The sequence below is a fragment of the Phyllostomus discolor genome, chromosome 15 (genome assembly GCF_004126475.2).
Source record: "Phyllostomus discolor isolate MPI-MPIP mPhyDis1 chromosome 15, mPhyDis1.pri.v3, whole genome shotgun sequence".
Taxonomy (NCBI): Eukaryota; Metazoa; Chordata; class Mammalia; order Chiroptera; family Phyllostomidae; genus Phyllostomus; species Phyllostomus discolor.
This window is the reverse complement of record NC_040917.2, coordinates 26,448,743-26,465,005: the sequence shown is the minus strand read 5'-3', so window position 1 is coordinate 26,465,005 and position 16,263 is coordinate 26,448,743. Positions and strand designations below refer to the sequence as shown.

Genomic DNA, 16,263 nt, shown 5'->3' with positions numbered 1-16,263 from the left:
TTCCCCACGGGGGCCCAGGGCCAAGGGGCTGCTGACAGGACCCTCCCTCAGGAGCGGGTGATGCCAGGAGGTGTACGTCTTGGCCTTGCACCGTGTGGCCTTTTAGAAGAAGTGTGTTTATTCCCCGCGGGCTGTGTTGCGGCCCCCGTGCGCCCCGACGTGCGGACCCTGGCCGCACAGCCGCCCGGCAGCGGCAGCCCCCGGCCTGCAAGCCCACAGCGCAGCCCCCACCCCACGCCGCAGCCTCGCGTGTCCCAGGCTGCAGTCTGCGCCTCTCACCTTCGACCTGTGAGTCCCCCTCAGCCCTCACTGCCCTCCAGCGCCGGCTGCTGCCCCAGCACCCCTCCCCCCAAAAGGGACAGTGGAGGCGGGAAGGGCCTCCCCACCGCCCCATCTCAGAGCTTCCAAGAGGAGCTGGTTTCTTAAAGGACGTGAAGGGAGGGAAGAGGGCTGTGTGGGGGAGCAGCGGTGACCTCTGCCCCGCGGGCCACCGGGGCCCCTCAAGGCTCCGAGGCCTGTCCACCGTGCACCCAGAGCAGCTCACTCCCAGGTGCATGGGCCCACCCTGCCGCATCGCCCCAGACCCCGTCCAAGCGCCCAGGGAGCCCAGCCCAGGCCTGGCCTCGCTCACGGGCGGGCGCAGGCAGGAAGGGGCCCCAGGTCCAAGGGCCAGCGCCAGGGCTGCCGAGAGCTGCAGGGACAGGCCGACTCGCAGCACAAGCCACCTCGGCGCGTCCTGGGCGACGAGGTCACAGAGGCTCCTGAAGGGGTCACCCCCTTTGGGAGGGGGGTCTCGGGTCTGCAGGCTGGGCCAGAGGTCCGCTCGCCGGGAGACCCCGGGCGGTCACTCCCGCCCCGCTGCCGGTCCCCTCCCCTGCAGGAGGGGCGGTCAGACTCGGTGGCCACCCACGGCCTCCGGCTCCGAGGCCGAGGTCCCGTGGTCTGGGGCAGGCGGCCTCCCACCTGGTGGCCTCGCCGGTGGCCGGAGCGGGAGCCCGCACGCTGGCCGCCCTTCCTGGCCGCCTCACGAATTTCCACACTCCAGCCGGCGGCTGGCACACACCTGGGCCTCCCAGGCTCGCAAACGGGTGGAAAGTTACTCATGGACTCGACAAGGACCACACTTTCCCGGCCCCTGCCCAGTCGGCTCTCCCCGGGACGGCGGCCGGCCTGGAGAAAGGGCGCAGCTGGCAGACGGACGGGGCCGCAGGCCGGTGGGCGCTGCCCCCGCCCCTCCCTGGCGGTGGTCCCGGCCTTCTCTCACCTCCGCTCTCAGGTGGCGGGGCGACAGAATCCTGAAGAGATGCCCTGGCCCCCAGAAGACGCCCAGTGGATCCGGGGAGGCGTCAAGCCCCCTCCCCACCCCCAGGCCAACGAGGAGCCTGTGTCTCTGAAGGACTTCCAGAGGAGAGGACTCGGGCTCCCTCCCCGGGGGTGCAGACAGCTGGGCAGTTCTCCCCAGAGTCTAACCTGGGTGTCTACAGCTGCATCCCCAAGAGGCCACCGGCATCTCACGGCCCCTAGGCTGGTCTGCAACCAAACCAACCCAAACCTCGCGACCCTCCCGTGTCTGCGGGTGATGCCGGGAAAGTGGGGGCCCTGGCCTCTGTCCCCTCCTGTAGGGGAGCGGCCGTCCCATTTCCTGGCTCTGCCTGGGCCCCATGTGCCCCCAAACCATGCCGGAGTCACCAGCCCCACAGCCCTTCCCGTGCGGGAGCTCCGGCCTCTCAGAGGTCTCGTAGGCCCTGGCCTGTAGGAGCTTTGGGGACTCGGGGGTCTGGGGGGCTGGGGGACCCACAAGGAGCCGGGCCGAGGCCTTCCCGGAGGGGGCACAGCACCACGCCGCTCCTGGCGGCCCACTCGGACCAACTCTGGCCCACACCAGCGTCTACGGCGGGAAGCACCGTCCTGGGACCCCAGGGCCCAGCCCACCGCGGACACGCTGCCAGCAGCGGCCAAGCTGCCCGTGTTCAGGCCTCCGTCCCACGCAGGGGCCGCCGCGCGCCCACCCACCTCGGGCGGCCTCTGCCCCAGACGCATGTAGCAATCAACTCCCGGAACCCGGGGATCCAAACGCAGCAGCATGTAATCACGGAGCCCGAAATAGCCACGCTGGGGAGCCGTCTGCCACCTCGCACGTCCCCGGGGACCCACCGCGTGGCGGAGCCTCGGGGCGCCCGCCAGCGGGCAGGCGGGCTGGGCAGTGCTGATGGCACCCACTGGACCCCAGGGGCCGCCTGGGGGGTCTTCTCCACGGCAGATGGGGCATCTCCAGGGCGGAGCCTCGGTCGGACCAGAGCTGCCCAGACTCGGGGCCTTGCCGCCCCCTCGTCCTTCCACGGCCCCCTCCTCATGCCCGCACCCCAGAGTTCCGAGAAGTGCCTCCCCCAGCATTCCCCGCGCCCACGGGGCTTCCGGAAGGGTTTCCCCAGGGGGCTGTCAGCGGCGAGGGACTCCAGCTGGGGTCCGTGCTTGGCCCCAGGAGGCCCCTCCGGGTCCCGCCCCCCCTCCCCTCCCTGCTCCATCTCTGACCCACGGGGTGGGGGGTCCTGGGCAGGGCACTGCCCTGCAGGTCTGCGTGAGGTGGCTGTCACTGCTGGTGCCGCTCGCACAGGGAGAAGACGGACCAGCCGCTTCTGGTGAAAAGCTCCCCAATCACCCTCCACAGGGAGATGCTGATTAGGCACAGCCCGCCTCACGCCCTCACCACAGGGAGTCTTTGGGGGTCGTGATCAAGGCGGGGTGGGGGGGAGTACTAGGGATCCACGCAGATGCCCTCTGCCCCCCAGAGGACCCACACTGTCCCTTTGTGTGGGCTGCACGCTCGTACCCCTCCAAAAGCCCCATGTTTGCAGTCTACCCCGTGTGATGGGACTGGGCTGTGTTTCTGTCCCCTCCCCTTTATTAGGGTCAGACGAGGTCATGAGGGGGTCCCCCTGGGGGGTCAGTGCCCTTGTAAGTTGGGGGGGAGCTTGCTTCCCCGCTCTGCTCCCCTCCACCCGAGGGCCAGCGTGGAGTGGCCGCCTGCACCCCGGCACGGGGCCTCCCCAGAGCCCCAGCCCCTGGACTGCTGGGGGTGAGCTTCAGGTGCTCTCGGACGTTCCCTTGCGGAGGGAGGGCGGGTGCACCCAGGAGCCCCACCTGACTTGGGGGCAGCGCCCGTGCGCCCTCGGGAAGCTCTCCTGCCCCTCGGCACGGCGTCCTCCCGGGACCCCGGCTGCCCTTGGAGACGGGACCTTGGCCTCAGGGAGGGAAGGCAACTTGCTCGCAGCCCCCCCCCCCCCGCCCCGCGCTCGTGACAGCCCATCTGGGACCCAGGTCTGCGGCCCTGGAGCCTGTGTCTTCCAGGACACAGCGCAGCCGTGGTGGCTCCCGGGGCTCGGGCTCGCTGGGCCCCGCTGCCTCACCTGCACGGCTCTCGGGACTCAGGGAGAGGCACCAAGTGCTTAGCGTTTCGAAGTGCGGTGCATGGGAGCCACTGCCCCTGGCCCCGGCCCCGGCCCCGGCCCCACGCACACTGCTCCAAAGCCGGTCCTGGTGGGGGCGGGGGGGGGGGGCGGCTGGGGCTGATAGGCTGTGCCGGCCGGACCTCGGGCGCCCACCTGCCGGGATCTCAGCTCAGCTCGGTGGCGGCGGGCCCCTGTGGCTTCCCCTTGCCCTCAGGCATGGCTCCTGGAGGGTGACCAGGACCCGGCTGTGCTTCTGTCCCCTCCCCTTCAGTCCTGCCACCGTGTTTTTCCAATTCTCCAGGCCCCGCCCTGCCCCCAGACCTTTCTGAGCTGTTTTCCTGCTCCACCACGGACCCCCCAGCCTGCCTCACCCCCCACCATTTCTATTTTCCCCCAGGCCTCCTGCGGCTTCCCTTGGCCTGGGCTCAAGCCCGGCGTGACAGGGCTGTCACTGTCCCCCAGCCCCTCCCGCCGTGGGGGCTGGGGGCTGTGTCTGACGGGGAGCCCGGGCCCCTGGCCCAGCCCCACTCCCCACTCCCCTGACCTGCTTCCTCTTGCCCCGGGATCCGGGTCCAGCCGGTGGGGGGAGGGCCACGGGATGGAACCTTCCCTGGGGTGCCGGGACTGCCTGGGGGGCCCGGCTGCTGGGGGTGGGCTGAGCGGGGCGTGTCCCCTAGGTGCCTCCTGGGCTGCCGCTTCTCAGTGGGAAGGGGACGTCTCTACCTGCCGGTGCTTGTGGGGTGGGGGGGTGCCCAACGCCGGCCACCCACAGTGGCTTCCCGGGCAGTGCTGGCTGGCGGGTGCTGGCGGGCAGGACGTGGGTGCAGCCCAGCCTGCCTCCCCGCTGGCCCTGACCTTGGAAGGCCCCTGGGCCTGTCCGACGGCAGAGGGTTTGTGGGGACGGACGCAGACAACAGACAGAAGGCGTCCTGGGCCGTGCTGACCGGGGCGGGGGCTCTAAACACTGTCATTCGCCCTCACGCTGCCCCTGGTGCCTGACAACCCGGGCTGGTTTCACTGTCGCCGTCCCAGACGGAGGGACCTGAACTCAGTGGGACAGCGCGTCCCCTGAGGTGCCGGCTTCCGAGAGGCCGGGCTAAACCGCTCTCGGAACCCACAAGGCGGGGCATCGCCCGTCCCCCCAGCACACGCCCCCCACCCCCACGTGTCCGGCCGGCAGGGCGACCCACTCTTGTGTCCCCATGCTCAGTCACCCGGCCGCCGGGGCCTCCCAGTCGACTCGCCCAAGGGAGACGTCAGCACCTCCCTTCCTGCGGGCCTGCCCTGCCCACCCCTGGGTGTCACTCCGGCTCCGTCGCCCCGTTCCTGCTGACCCGTGCCAGGTGCTGGGCTCTCGGCGACCCCCTCGAGTCTGCCCGAGGTCAGAGCCCCTGGTGTCCCTCAACTGCCCCCTGCGGTCAGCGCCACCAGTGGCTGCTGTAACGGGAGCCAGAGGGGCCATCTTCGATGTGTGGTAACTCACTCGTCCCCCTACCCAGGCTCGGCCTCCGTTCCCCTGCTGCGGAAGCAGACGCCGGGGACGAGGCGCCTGCCCCAGGTCGTCCGGGGAGAACGAGACGCGACTCCAGGCCTGACCTCCGCCTTCCTGACACTTCCAGAGTCGGCCACTGCGCCCGCCTTTCCTTCCGCTGGAGCCGCGCTCCCTCAGGTCACAGGCCCCTTCGCTGCCCCCGCCTCCAGGCTGTCCTCCAGGACTGCCGCCAGTCACTGTTCAAAGAGGCAGATTCCACCCCACGGCTCTCCCGCCGAAATCCTGCAGCAGCTCCCCCCCCTGCCAGGTCCAGATCTGCAGCAGGGTCTGCGCCCACCTGTCGGGCGTCCCCTCTTTCCGGCTCCAGGTCTCCCTCCACGACTGCCCGTCCCACCTGTCCCCAGTGCACACGGGCCAGCCCAGCTCCGCCCCCAGACAATCCCCTGGACTTGGTGGGGTTCTTCTCACTGCACCCTTGAACCTGCGGCTCCCTCTGCCGGGCACGCCCTTCCTGGGCACTTCCCTTCTCAACTCTCCCTGGGCCGTCAAAGTGCAGCCGGGTCTGGTCCAGCCCCAGGGAAGCCTCGCCCACACGCGGGCCAGCATGAGCCGTGGCCAGTGGACACATGGACACGCTGGCCACAGCGCCACCACTCCCCAGAGCTGTGTGGACCCCATTCCGGCCCCCTCATGTCTGCTGCGTCTGAGCTCCATGGCAGCCCTGTGAGGGGGGCAGGAGAGACAGCCACCCCCAGTTTGAAGGTGGAGAAAGCAGGGCACAGAGAGGGGCGTGACGGAGCCGTCAGACCACACCCAGGACGCGAGCCAGCCATCCGCACAGGCTTCAGGGGCGGCCTGCATCCCCACCGGGAGGCACGAGGTGGCAGGGAGTGCCGGGCGGGCACACTGGGCGCGGGTGGACAGTGACGGTCTCATCCACCCACCGGCGGGACTGCCACCCCCCAGAGCCCAGGGGTCCGCCTGCAGAACCACAGAGCCCCTCGGTGCGCCGAGGCTGTGATGTGCACCCAGCACCGCCTGGCCTCACTGGTGCACCACCAAAGCCCAGCGAACACCCACCTTCTCCCCGGGAAGGCCTCGTTGATATTGTGGACAACACGGCCAGTTCTGCCCCTGCACCCCATTTCCGGCTGCCCCTGCGCTGCTGGTGCCTAAGCAACCCTGCGGTCTTCCCTTCGGGGGTGGCAGAGGGGGGAGGCAGCCCCAGCTTTCCTGGGTCTCCTGACCGTGGCCTCTCCCCTGCCCTGCTCAGGGGTGGCCCTGATGGGGGAGGAGGAGGAGGCTGGGGACCAAGGCCCAGCTCTTGCTGGGATGCAGGGTGGGAAGAGGAAGAGAAAGAGGACTGGCAGGGCCCACTGGGGTCACGGGGGCGCGGACACGGGACCAGGAGGTGGGGTGGGGAGGGAGGCCGGCCGTGGGGGGTGGGCACAGCTGGTGGCCAGCGCCCCGCCGCGGCTGGGCCCCGGGTTTATGGGTTCTGGTGGTGGGGGGAGCCGTCTCTCCCACCCAGGGAGGGTCAGGACGGTCCGGCCCACACCCAGGGGCCTGGGCTGAGTGAGAGACCTCGGTGCTGACACTCGGCACGGAACCGGGTTCAGTTTCCCCTTCGGATACGCCCCACACCCACTCTCCCACCTTCGGTTTCTCCCCAGGTGCCCGTACCCTGCTCCGTCAGACACCGATGGACCCACGGGTGCTCTGGCCCGAGATGTGGGTGCAGACCAGCACCCCACCCTGGGCGGCTGGCTGCACCTGTCTGGCTCAGCCCTCCCTCCGTCCTGTGCCCACAGCACCCCTGCTGGGCGGGAGAGGAACTGCAGGGCTCCCTGGAGGGTGGCCGAGTCCTGGGTGGCCGGTGTGTCCCCGGCGCAGTCCCACCCGAGCGGGGGAAGTGGGTGTCTGGGCCACCCCGCCCCAGAGCCCTGGGGGCTAGAGCAGCCTTTGTGGAGGAGACAGCCTCTTCCTGACAGTCCTGGGGGCGGCCGGCCCCACCCCCACCCCCACCCCAGACTCCGGGGCAGAACGCCAGACGCCCCGGGGCGGCCGCCCTGGTGGCCCCACCTAGGGAGGTCCCGTTCCCACAGTCCCCGGCGGGGCCCGGGGACTCGCCCTTCCCCGGCTGCACCCTCTGGCGACAGCAGAGCCCCAGCCCAGCGAAGCCTGCAGCCCTGGCCGTCTGGACGAGGGGGACGGAGGGGCGTGGGGCGGGGGGCGCGGGGACGGAGCGGGCACAGGGCACGGGGCGGGGGGCGTGGGGTGGGGGGTGGGGGGCCTGGTGGGGACTCACAGAGACTGCAGACTCGGCAGCTGCCGCAGCGCCTCGGCCGGGACGCCCCCCAACTGGTTGTTCTGCAGCATCCTGGGAGGAGAGGAGGGGCTTAGAGGACCCACGGTGGGGGGCCGGGGCGCCTCCCTGCACCCCACCCCGGGGAGACCCCTCCCTGTCCCCCCAGCTTCAGAGGCCCGAGGGGTCCCGGCCCAGCCCGGTCCGAGTGCAGGGGTGCCAGAGGCTGTGGGGGGCCGGGAGGGGTCGCAGGAGGATGAGGCAGAGCCAGAGAGGAGGAAGGCAAAGGAGCAAGGAGACGTGTGGGCAGCACTGAGGTCAGAGGATGCGCCAGCCCCGGCTGCTGTGGCTCAGCGGACTGAGCGCCAGCCTGAAAACCCGAGGGTCACAGGTTCGATTCCCAGTCAGGGCACAGGCCTGCGTTGCCGGCCTGGTCCACGGGTGGGGGCGTGAGACAGGCCACCACACCATTGATGTTTCTCTCTCTCTTTCTCCTTCCTTTCCCTCTCTCTAAGAATACATACATACAATCTTTAAAAAATATGAAAAAGATGCACCTCTGGCCCCCAAATCACTCAGCTCACAGCCTCAGGGGAAAGTGGCCCATTTCCACTAAGTTTTAGCACCAGGAATCTCGGATGTGCCGGGCACCGGCCTGGAGCTGACCTGGGGTAGCTCCCACTTCCCCGGAGGGTTTGGGCCGGGACAGCAGCCAGCCGGGACCACCCGGGGCCTGTGTCACACTGGCAGACACAGTGAGGACAAGGGGCTCCCGCGTCCCTGTGCCCCCATCTCCCTAGACTCCCAGCACCGCGGCAGCAATGGGAGAAAGCCAGGTCCCCAAGGGTGGGGACCAGAGAAGCTCCCTGGGGGAGGGGAGGAGATGGGACAGGGAGGGGTCCCCCTGCGCCCGCCCCGTCGGGGAGGGCAGGCAGCCGCGGGCCTGGGAGCCAGGCTCCGCACGCCCGGTGGGACCTTTCCAAGGACAATTTGCTTCCTGGCAGGGATTCAGACCCGCGCCTCTCAGGCTCCTGAGCACAGGGCGGCCGAGCCCCGAGCACACAGGGCGTGGCAGTGTGCAAGCGCTCACACTCCTGGTGTGTGGTCGGGCCAAGGGCATTGTCCTCGTCCCTGAGGCCTCCCCGAGGCCTGGGATGCTCGGGGCAAGGGGACAGATGTGGTGACTGGTCACGCAGGGAGGGGACAGCCGCCCACCCCCAGGGCCCCTCCCCAGGCCCCGGAGGGAGTTGCTCACAGCAGACACCCGACCTCATCGGACGCCCGCCCTTCCCTCTGCAAACCCCACATCTTCACAGTCCTGCGGGGCCCTGAACTGTCCCTGCCGGACACCGGAGGCGCTCCCGGCCCGGACACTGACGGGGCCCGGGCTGGGCCCTGCTCGGGCGCTGCCCCGAGACCACCCAGCTCATCTCTAACACGGAGAGGCCCACAGAGCAGGAGCTGACGTGGGGCTGGGGGTCGGGGGTCCCCCAGGACAGGCCCCGCGGCGGTCATGGGCACAGATGGCTGGGGTGGGGGTGGGGCGCAGGTGGGGGGGCAGCGGCTTTGCTTCACCGCCTGATGCAGGCGGAGAGGAAAGCCCAGCGCCCAGCCTGCTCTCATCCGGCTGCAGGTCTGAGCCTGCACCGCCGGGCACAGACATGCCACCACGCGGGCCACCCACCCCCACCCCGGGCTCAGAGGTGACGGGGGCGGGACAGACCCAGGGCAGGGGGACAGAGGGCCAGGGCTTTGAGGAGACAAGGAGACGGAGGCTGGGCCGAGGGGGTGCCCAGGGCAGAGCAGAGGGTCAGGGGAGGCCAGGGGCCAAGGAGCCCTGGGGTCAGGTGCAGAGGGAGGCTGAGGGCAGTGGCCCCAGGAAAGGGACAGGGGACACGCTGGGCAGGGGCGGGGACGCCAACCAGCAGGGGACCGGAAGCTGACGGCCATGGGCCCCCGCCCCCCAAACAACTTCGAACAAACTAGACACACATATTCCTTCCGAGGGGGCTGCAGCCCGTGCCGGACACAGGGCTAAGTCCTGGCGCCTGTCACCTCTCGGACAGGTGGTCTCGTGCAGCGACCAGCCCACCCAGGTCGGGGGTGGGGGACAGGGGGGCAGGGAACCACTGGCTGAAGCTCCAGGGCCAGCCCCCACATGCTTGTCGCTCCCAAACCAGCAGCCGTGGGAGGCGCCCTGCCAAGGAGACTCCCCTGCCCCCTCGGGCCCTGGGCACCCCCCTCACTCCCCACGCCACACTCGCCACCAGCCCTGAGCACTCAGCGGGCTGGGACCTGGGGGGGGGGCAGCGACGGTGCCTCCGTCCTCCCTTCCCTGACGGCCACCGGCTCAGTGGCCGGGGGGCCTCCAGCTGTCCCTTTCCTTCCGCTTCAAGGTCGAGTGCCAGGAGCCAGGACGAGGAAGCCTGATGCCCGGTGGAGGGTCAGGCTCGCACTGAGAGGGCTCAGCACAGCAGCCACCGAGGCCTGGGTGGGGGCCCTGGAGGGCGCTGGCCGAGGACCGAGTGGGGACGCCCCCCCCCCAGACCGCTGTCCCGCCCGGCCGAGTCTCGGGCACAGGGCTGGGGTGGGTCCCGGCCGGCCCCACAGAGACCCGCGCTCAGGGCATCGCTCACATCAGAAACCAGGACGGCCTGCTTCCCGGGGCCATGGGGGAGACGCAGCCACAGACCATCATGTGCGACACAGACAAAGGCACGAGCGCGCGGACGCACAGGCGGAAGCAGCGATTCGGACAGGAAGTGCAGGCAAGAGGGGGCGGCAGGCAGAGGTGACAGGCAGGGGCGGGGCGGGGCCTCCCGGGGCCCTGGCTCCCCAGCCTCGCCTGCAGCGGCCGGTGGGTGGGAAGGCCACTCACTCACAGGATCTTCAGGCTGTGCAGGCCGGAGAACGCTCCTCCCGGGATGCGCGACAGACGGTTGCCCGAGAGACGCCTGCAAGCCAGAGCGCAGGGTGTGAGGCCGGCCCGGCCGGGGACCCGAGGAGGGAGCCCGCCAGCCCGTGGGGGCTGCAGAGGGGACGTGGGGCTAACTCCCGCTTTCCGGGGCGACGGTGTCTACCCCCCTTCACTCTCTCGGTCTCCCTGTGGGGTGCCTGTCGTCTCCCCGAATCTCGGGAGGGGACTGTGACTCACAGGGGTCTGGCCCTGCCCTCAGGCCACAGGGCTCCCAGGGCCCGGGTGACATCCCCTCCACGGCCCCCTCCGTTGGGGACCGGCCTCCCTGCCCCCCACAGGCCCCCCCCCCCGAGGGCAGCAGGTGGGTCCCTCTCTCGTCTCTCTCGTCTCCTGTCCAGGACACCTGCAGCCGCCTGTCACAACAACAGGCCCCCTCTCGGCCCCAGGGTGAGGGAGACACTAAGTCCAGCCAGGGCTGGCCATGCAGGCTCCTGGGGAGGCCTGTCGGGGGCGGGGCAGGGCAACGTGGAACGGTGAATGTTTCCGGGGCTGGGAACGGCCGTTTGCACAGTTGGCGCGAACCCGGTGACTCTCCGGGGACCCCGCCGGTGCAGAACCCAGCCTGAGCAGGACCGGGGGCTGGGCGAGGGCGGGGTGGGGCAGGCAGGCCGGGCACTGCCCTGGGCGGGTCCCCTGTTCGTGATGCCCCGTGGAGGGGAAACCGGACCTGCCAGGTCGCAGGGGGAACCTGCTCGGGCACAGGAGTGGCCCAGGGGTGGGGCTCGGAGCTGGCGAGAGGAGCCCCGGGTGTGCGCAGAGAACCCTGAGCAGGGCGGGGGTCTGCCAGCCAGAGGCCGGAGCGATGCCCAGAGGTGAAGGGCCGTCCGGGGCAGCAGCAGTGGGAACAGGGGAGGGGGTGAGGGAGAAACCCCCCTGAAAAAGCCCCCCGGTCTCGGGAGCGGCCAGTGGCTGGACGGGTGGGGTGACCTCCCAGGCGAGGTGAGGATGTTAGCAGAAAGTGGGGGGCACCACGAGGAGCCAGTCTTGGGTGGGGGAACCAACGGGAGTTTGGAGTTTCTACACCACGTGGCCCCTCATGGCCAGGCCACCCTCGGGCTCCCGCCTGGGCCAGGTGTCAGCAAATGCCAGGCCCTCAAGGTCCGCTTCCCGGCCCCCCGCTCTGGAGGGGCGCTCGGTCCCGGTCCCGAGAGCGGGCCAGCGGTCCGAGGTGCCCCTCCCCGGCCCCTGGGGCAGCGTCTACTCACAGCTCCTCCAGGAAGCGCAGGTGGCGGAAGCGGCCGGGCTGCAGCTCCGTGAGGTTGTTCATGCTCAGGTCTCTGCGTGGGGAGAAGACGGGGCTGTGATGGCCGCAGCGCGCCGGAACGTGGATGCTGGCCCGCGGCCGGAGCAGGCCCGAGTGGCCTGCGGCTGATTCGGGCCTTCGGGGCCCAGGTGGGCATCCTCTCCCTGGTCTGTGTCGCCCCGCGGCCTCCCGCCTGCGTGGACCTGGGCGCTGGCTCTGACCGGGGCTCTGACGGGAGCTGACCTCCCTGCACGGGAGGGACCCACAGAGGGGCCCACAGAGCTCCAGGACGGGAGACGGGGGCCACCCGCTGCACACAGGCCCTCTCTGCGCCAGAGGGGAAACCGAGGCACGGAGCTCCCTGCCGTCCCGACCTCCAGGGCACGCTCCTACGGCTTCCACGCGTGGCATGAGCATCCTTCTAGCCCAGAGCCGGGGCCGGCGCCGCCCTCCAAGGCCCCGGCCAGTCTCGGTCCAGTTGGCTGTCCCCCCTCTGTCTCCAACCGGAAGAGGCTGTGGCCTCTGGGCACGTCACAGAAGGTGCCCAGTCCCTGAAGGGGCAGGACAGACACCCGCCCCGCCCAGGTCACCTGTGAACCCGGGCCGGTGTCTGCATCACACCTGTGAGGGTGTCTGTGTCACACCTATGAGAGTGTTGGTGTCACACCTGTGAGGGTGTCTGTGACACCTGTGAGGGTGTCCAAGTCACACCTGTGAGGGTGTCCGAGTCACACCTGTGAGGGTGTCTGTGACACCTGTGAGGGCATCTGTGTCACACCTGTGAGGGCGTCTGCGTCACACCTGTGAGAGTGTCGGTGTCACACCTATGAGGGTGTCTGTGTCACACCTGTGAGGGTGTCCGAGTCACACCTGTGAGGGCGTCTGCGTCACACCTGTGAGAGTGTCGGTGTCACACCTATGAGGGTGTCTGCGTCACACCTGTGAGGGCGTCCGTGTCACACCTGTGAGGCGTGCAGGGCATGAAACCCTCCCACTGGCAACAGCCTGCACCGACTAGTCTGGCCAACCCTCCCCGGGGAACCTGCCGGTGGTCCCCACGCAGGCCGGGCCGCTGCCGCCCCCGTTTCACATGTGAGGGGACAGAGAGGAGAGAGCTGTGAGCGTTGCCCCCTGAGGCCCTGGACCCAGGCTCCCCTGCTCCTGCCCGTCCAGTGGCTGCAGACCGTGAGCCACTGGGACCCTCGGTCGCTTCGTCCTCGAAGGTGGGAGGAAGGGGACTCAGGCGCTCGGGGCCTCGGAGGGATCCCATGTGCCGCTGCTCACGGGCGGCCGGACACACACGTGTCGGCCCTTCCTCGCGCCTGCCCCTGGGGGGGAGCCCATGGACGCATGTCCCAGCCCGGCAGGCCGGGGGGGGGCGGGGAGGGGCCGGGGCCGGGGCTGGCTGGTCGGCAGTCCCGCCGGAGTTAGGGTTTTATTTCCCCGTGTGTGCCTGGGGGGCAGCGGTGTCTCAGACCACACGTGTGTGCCTGACACCCGGGCCCCCCTGTCTGGGGCTTCTGGCCGAGGCCGGCCCCTCCCTGGGGGCCCAAGGCTCCTTCTCCCCCAACCTCGGGGCATCCCTCCCCCCAAGAGAGGCACGTGTGCCCGGCGTGTCGGCTCAGCACAGCGGCTGGAGATGGCAGGACGCGCGGGAGCCCAGGTCCGATCCGCACCAGGACCCGTTACTCTCCGACGAAGCCCGCCTCGGACCACGCGCAGCCTGGGGGGCCTGGCTCGCGGAGCCCGGCTGCTTCGGGCCCTGGGTGCCCCCTGCTCCCCGTGCGGACTGGCCCCCTCGGAGCAGGCCCCTGGTGTGCCGGCGGCCACCCTCCCGCAGCAGTGCCCACAGCGGTCACCGATGGATTCTGAGCCGGGGTTGGGCCCTCAGGGTGCTCTCAGGCCCCGCCCGTCTGGGTCCTGGCGGGGTGTGGAGGGGCAGGGGCCCCGGGCAGAGTGGGTATGGGTGGCCCAGGAGAGCCGGTGCCTCGGCCGCGGGGTGTGCCTGGCTCTCCCGCACCAGGCGGGGCGCTGCACACGGATCCCCTCCGAGGGTTTGCCTCTCCCCAGCGCTCTGAGCGTGCCCGCACAGGAGCCGGGGACGACAGCGCGGGGCGGGTGACTCAGGGCTCATCACTCAGCCGTCCCTCCGGGGGCCGCTCCTCTGATGTGGCTCCAGGCCCCGCCCCTGCACCCCCACGAGCAGGGGCCTCATTGTTCTCCCCGGAGGGTGGGGCCCTGCCCGGCCCGCCCCCACATCCTGTCCCGAGACAATGCAGCCCAGCCGGGGCTCCGTGGAAGGGGGTGGGTTTCAGAGGGGCGGGGGTGGTGGCGGGGGGTTGGGGGGGGGAGCGGAGCCCCACGCGGCCTGGCCCTGTCACAGAAGGCGAAGGGGCAAGGCTGGTGCCAAGGGGGGGAGGGGCGTGGGGGGCTGGGAGGGGGCGGTCGGAGGCTTCCCCCGGGAGCCTGCAAGCTGATGCGGGGGGCCCGGGGAGGAGGCTAAGGGCCCCACTGGCCCTGCTGTGGGAGGGGGCCTGCTGTGGGGGGGCCGTGCGGGGGCGGGCTCAGGGGGGTGTCCTGCGGAGGTGGGTGGAGGGTCTGCGGTTCCGCTTCGTGTCCCTGTGCAGCAGCGACCGCGGCTCAGGCCTGCCACCCGGAGACGGGACAAGAGGGCGCCCTGACCCCTGGGCTGTGCAGACCGGGCGTGTTTGTCAGGGGCCACGCGTGGGGACACACGAGCCCTCGGGTGCACTGTCCTGTGGGGGCGGGGCGTGTGCGTGTCACGCCACACACGAGTGCATCTGCGCACATGCGTGTGAGAGCGCCGGCCGGGTGGAGGCCGCGACCTCTCTCGGAGCGTCACGAGGAGACCGGTGTGGGCTGGGCGGGGTCTCGTCCATCGGCCGGAAAGCTCAGGCTCCGCGACCCTCTCTTGGCCTTGGGTCGCCCCCCCCCCGCCCCCCCCCCCCGCCCCCGTCTGTCCCGGGGAAGCAGTGCCGGTTGCTCGGCGACACCGCCTCCGGGCCCCACGTGTGGCTGAGCTGGAGCCGACGCCGGGACCTCGCCGGTCCACCACTGTCACCCTGCAGCCTCTCGGAGGCACACGCATGCACACACGTGTGTGCTCCCCCGTGTACACACGCACACACGGGCTCCAGCGCCTGCAGCCGCACGAGGCCCCTGGTCCGCGGCTCAGACCTCTGCTGCTGGGTCTGGGTTCTTCCCGGGTTTCCGACGGCGGGCGCATCCCCACTGGGCCGGCCTGCGGTGCCAGGGTGGGCGGCCGCCCCGTCCGGCAGCCCCGGGTCCTCTGGGGGGGCCGCAGCCGTGGGCGAGGGCCGGGTGGGGCCGGCGGGAGGCGGCGAGGCGAGCCATGGCCCTGGGCGCGGGAAGTGGGGTTTCTGGCTGCGTGTCAGGAGAATGTTCTGGGAGCTTCACCCTGTGAGGCGGCCAGACCACCCAGACGGCGGGGCGAGGCGGTGTCGCCATGGAGACCAGAGGCAGGTGTGCCGGGAGGCGGGGACTGGGGGGCCGGGGGCAGGAACTGAGGGGTGGGGAAGGGGAGAGCGTCCCCACGGCGACCTGGCCCGTCACCAGGGCCGTGGGAAGCCCTTCTGTGAGCTGCTCCTGTGGGTTCTGGGGGGGCCGTCCCCACCGGCCGCAGCAGAGGCCTGGGACGCAGGCCCCCTGTGGGCCGCTCCGGGGGCCGTGTCTGCAGCCAGCTGCAGGGCGGTCAGAGCGACCAGGAAGCCAGCCCCTGTCCCCGGCGTGGCTCTGCCCCAGGGCGCCGCCCCGCGAGGCCCGTCCGGGCAGAGCTGGGCAGTGCCCTGCATGCCCACACTGCCGTGTGCCCACTCCCTCGGGGACGGCGACGGGGCTCCCGCCACGTGCCACCCTGGTCTCGCCCCCTGACGCCTCCCAGCCTCCGTTTTCCGGCCTGTGAGCCGGGGTGACGGCAGCGCCTGCCTCGCAGGGTGGCGGCGGGAACCACCTGAGTTAACAGTGCACCCGGCAGTGCCCAGGGGGACGCCTCAGGGTGCACTGGCCCACGGCAGCCCGTGTCGAACCACCCGCGTGACCGCGACCTTCTTCAAGGAGAGGGCTCACCCAGTGTCCGTCTGGTCCGACCCCGACACCGCGAATGCCCCGCAGACACAGTCCTGCCCTCGTGCCTCGGGGGAGGCGTCCCCGGGGAGCGGGGGCAGAGAGAGCCCAGCAGGGGCGAGGGGACGGGGCGGCCGGGAGGGGCAGGCGCAGACCCAGCCGTTCCCAGCCCTGAGCGCAGGTGGTCGGCCCCGGAGAGACCCCACCTCACCCCGGGACGGGCGTCCTTCCTGTGTGCACGCCCCCACCGCTGCAGGCCTGGCGGCGCCCGGGCTGGGGTTGCACCCGCCCCCGCGGTGCCCGTCCAGGCGGCCCCGGGTGGGAGGCGCCTTCCCCTGGCCGCACGCCCCCAGGCTGCCCCAAGGAACCGGTCAGAGACGGGCACAGTCACCCGAGGCCCCCGGCAGGGGTCGGTTCCCCTGGACCGGGCCCTTCCTCCCCACACTGGCCCCCGCCTGAGCAGAGCTGCCCGCCCCGAGGTTCCAGACGGTCCGCTGGCGCCAGGTCCTCTCGGACGGCCGCAGCTGCCCACGTCTCCGAGCGGGAGAGCCTGCCTCTGTCCCCACGCACACGGCAGCGCCAGGCGCTCCCCGGGGCTTTGCCCAGGGTGCCGTTCCTAGTTCCCAGTTTACACAGGCACTCACTGGTTCTGGGGAGAGGGAGGGGAAGGGAGAGCGGGAAACACGGGTCGGC

The 16,263-nt window shown here is 71.0% G+C and overlaps 1 protein-coding gene across 1 annotated transcript in view; it reads right to left on the bottom strand.

The window, feature by feature from the left end:
- Positions 1 to 16,263, bottom strand: part of LGR6 (leucine rich repeat containing G protein-coupled receptor 6) — a 61,131-nt gene that overhangs the window by 30,276 nt on the left and 14,592 nt on the right. Inside the window, exons 2-4 of the mRNA XM_028531114.2 lie at positions 11,429 to 11,500; positions 10,129 to 10,200; positions 7,250 to 7,321 (exon numbers count right to left, since the gene is read on the bottom strand). Of these exons, the coding sequence (XP_028386915.1) occupies positions 7,250 to 7,321; positions 10,129 to 10,200; positions 11,429 to 11,500 (216 nt within the window). The remainder of the gene's footprint in view (positions 1 to 7,249; positions 7,322 to 10,128; positions 10,201 to 11,428; positions 11,501 to 16,263) is intronic.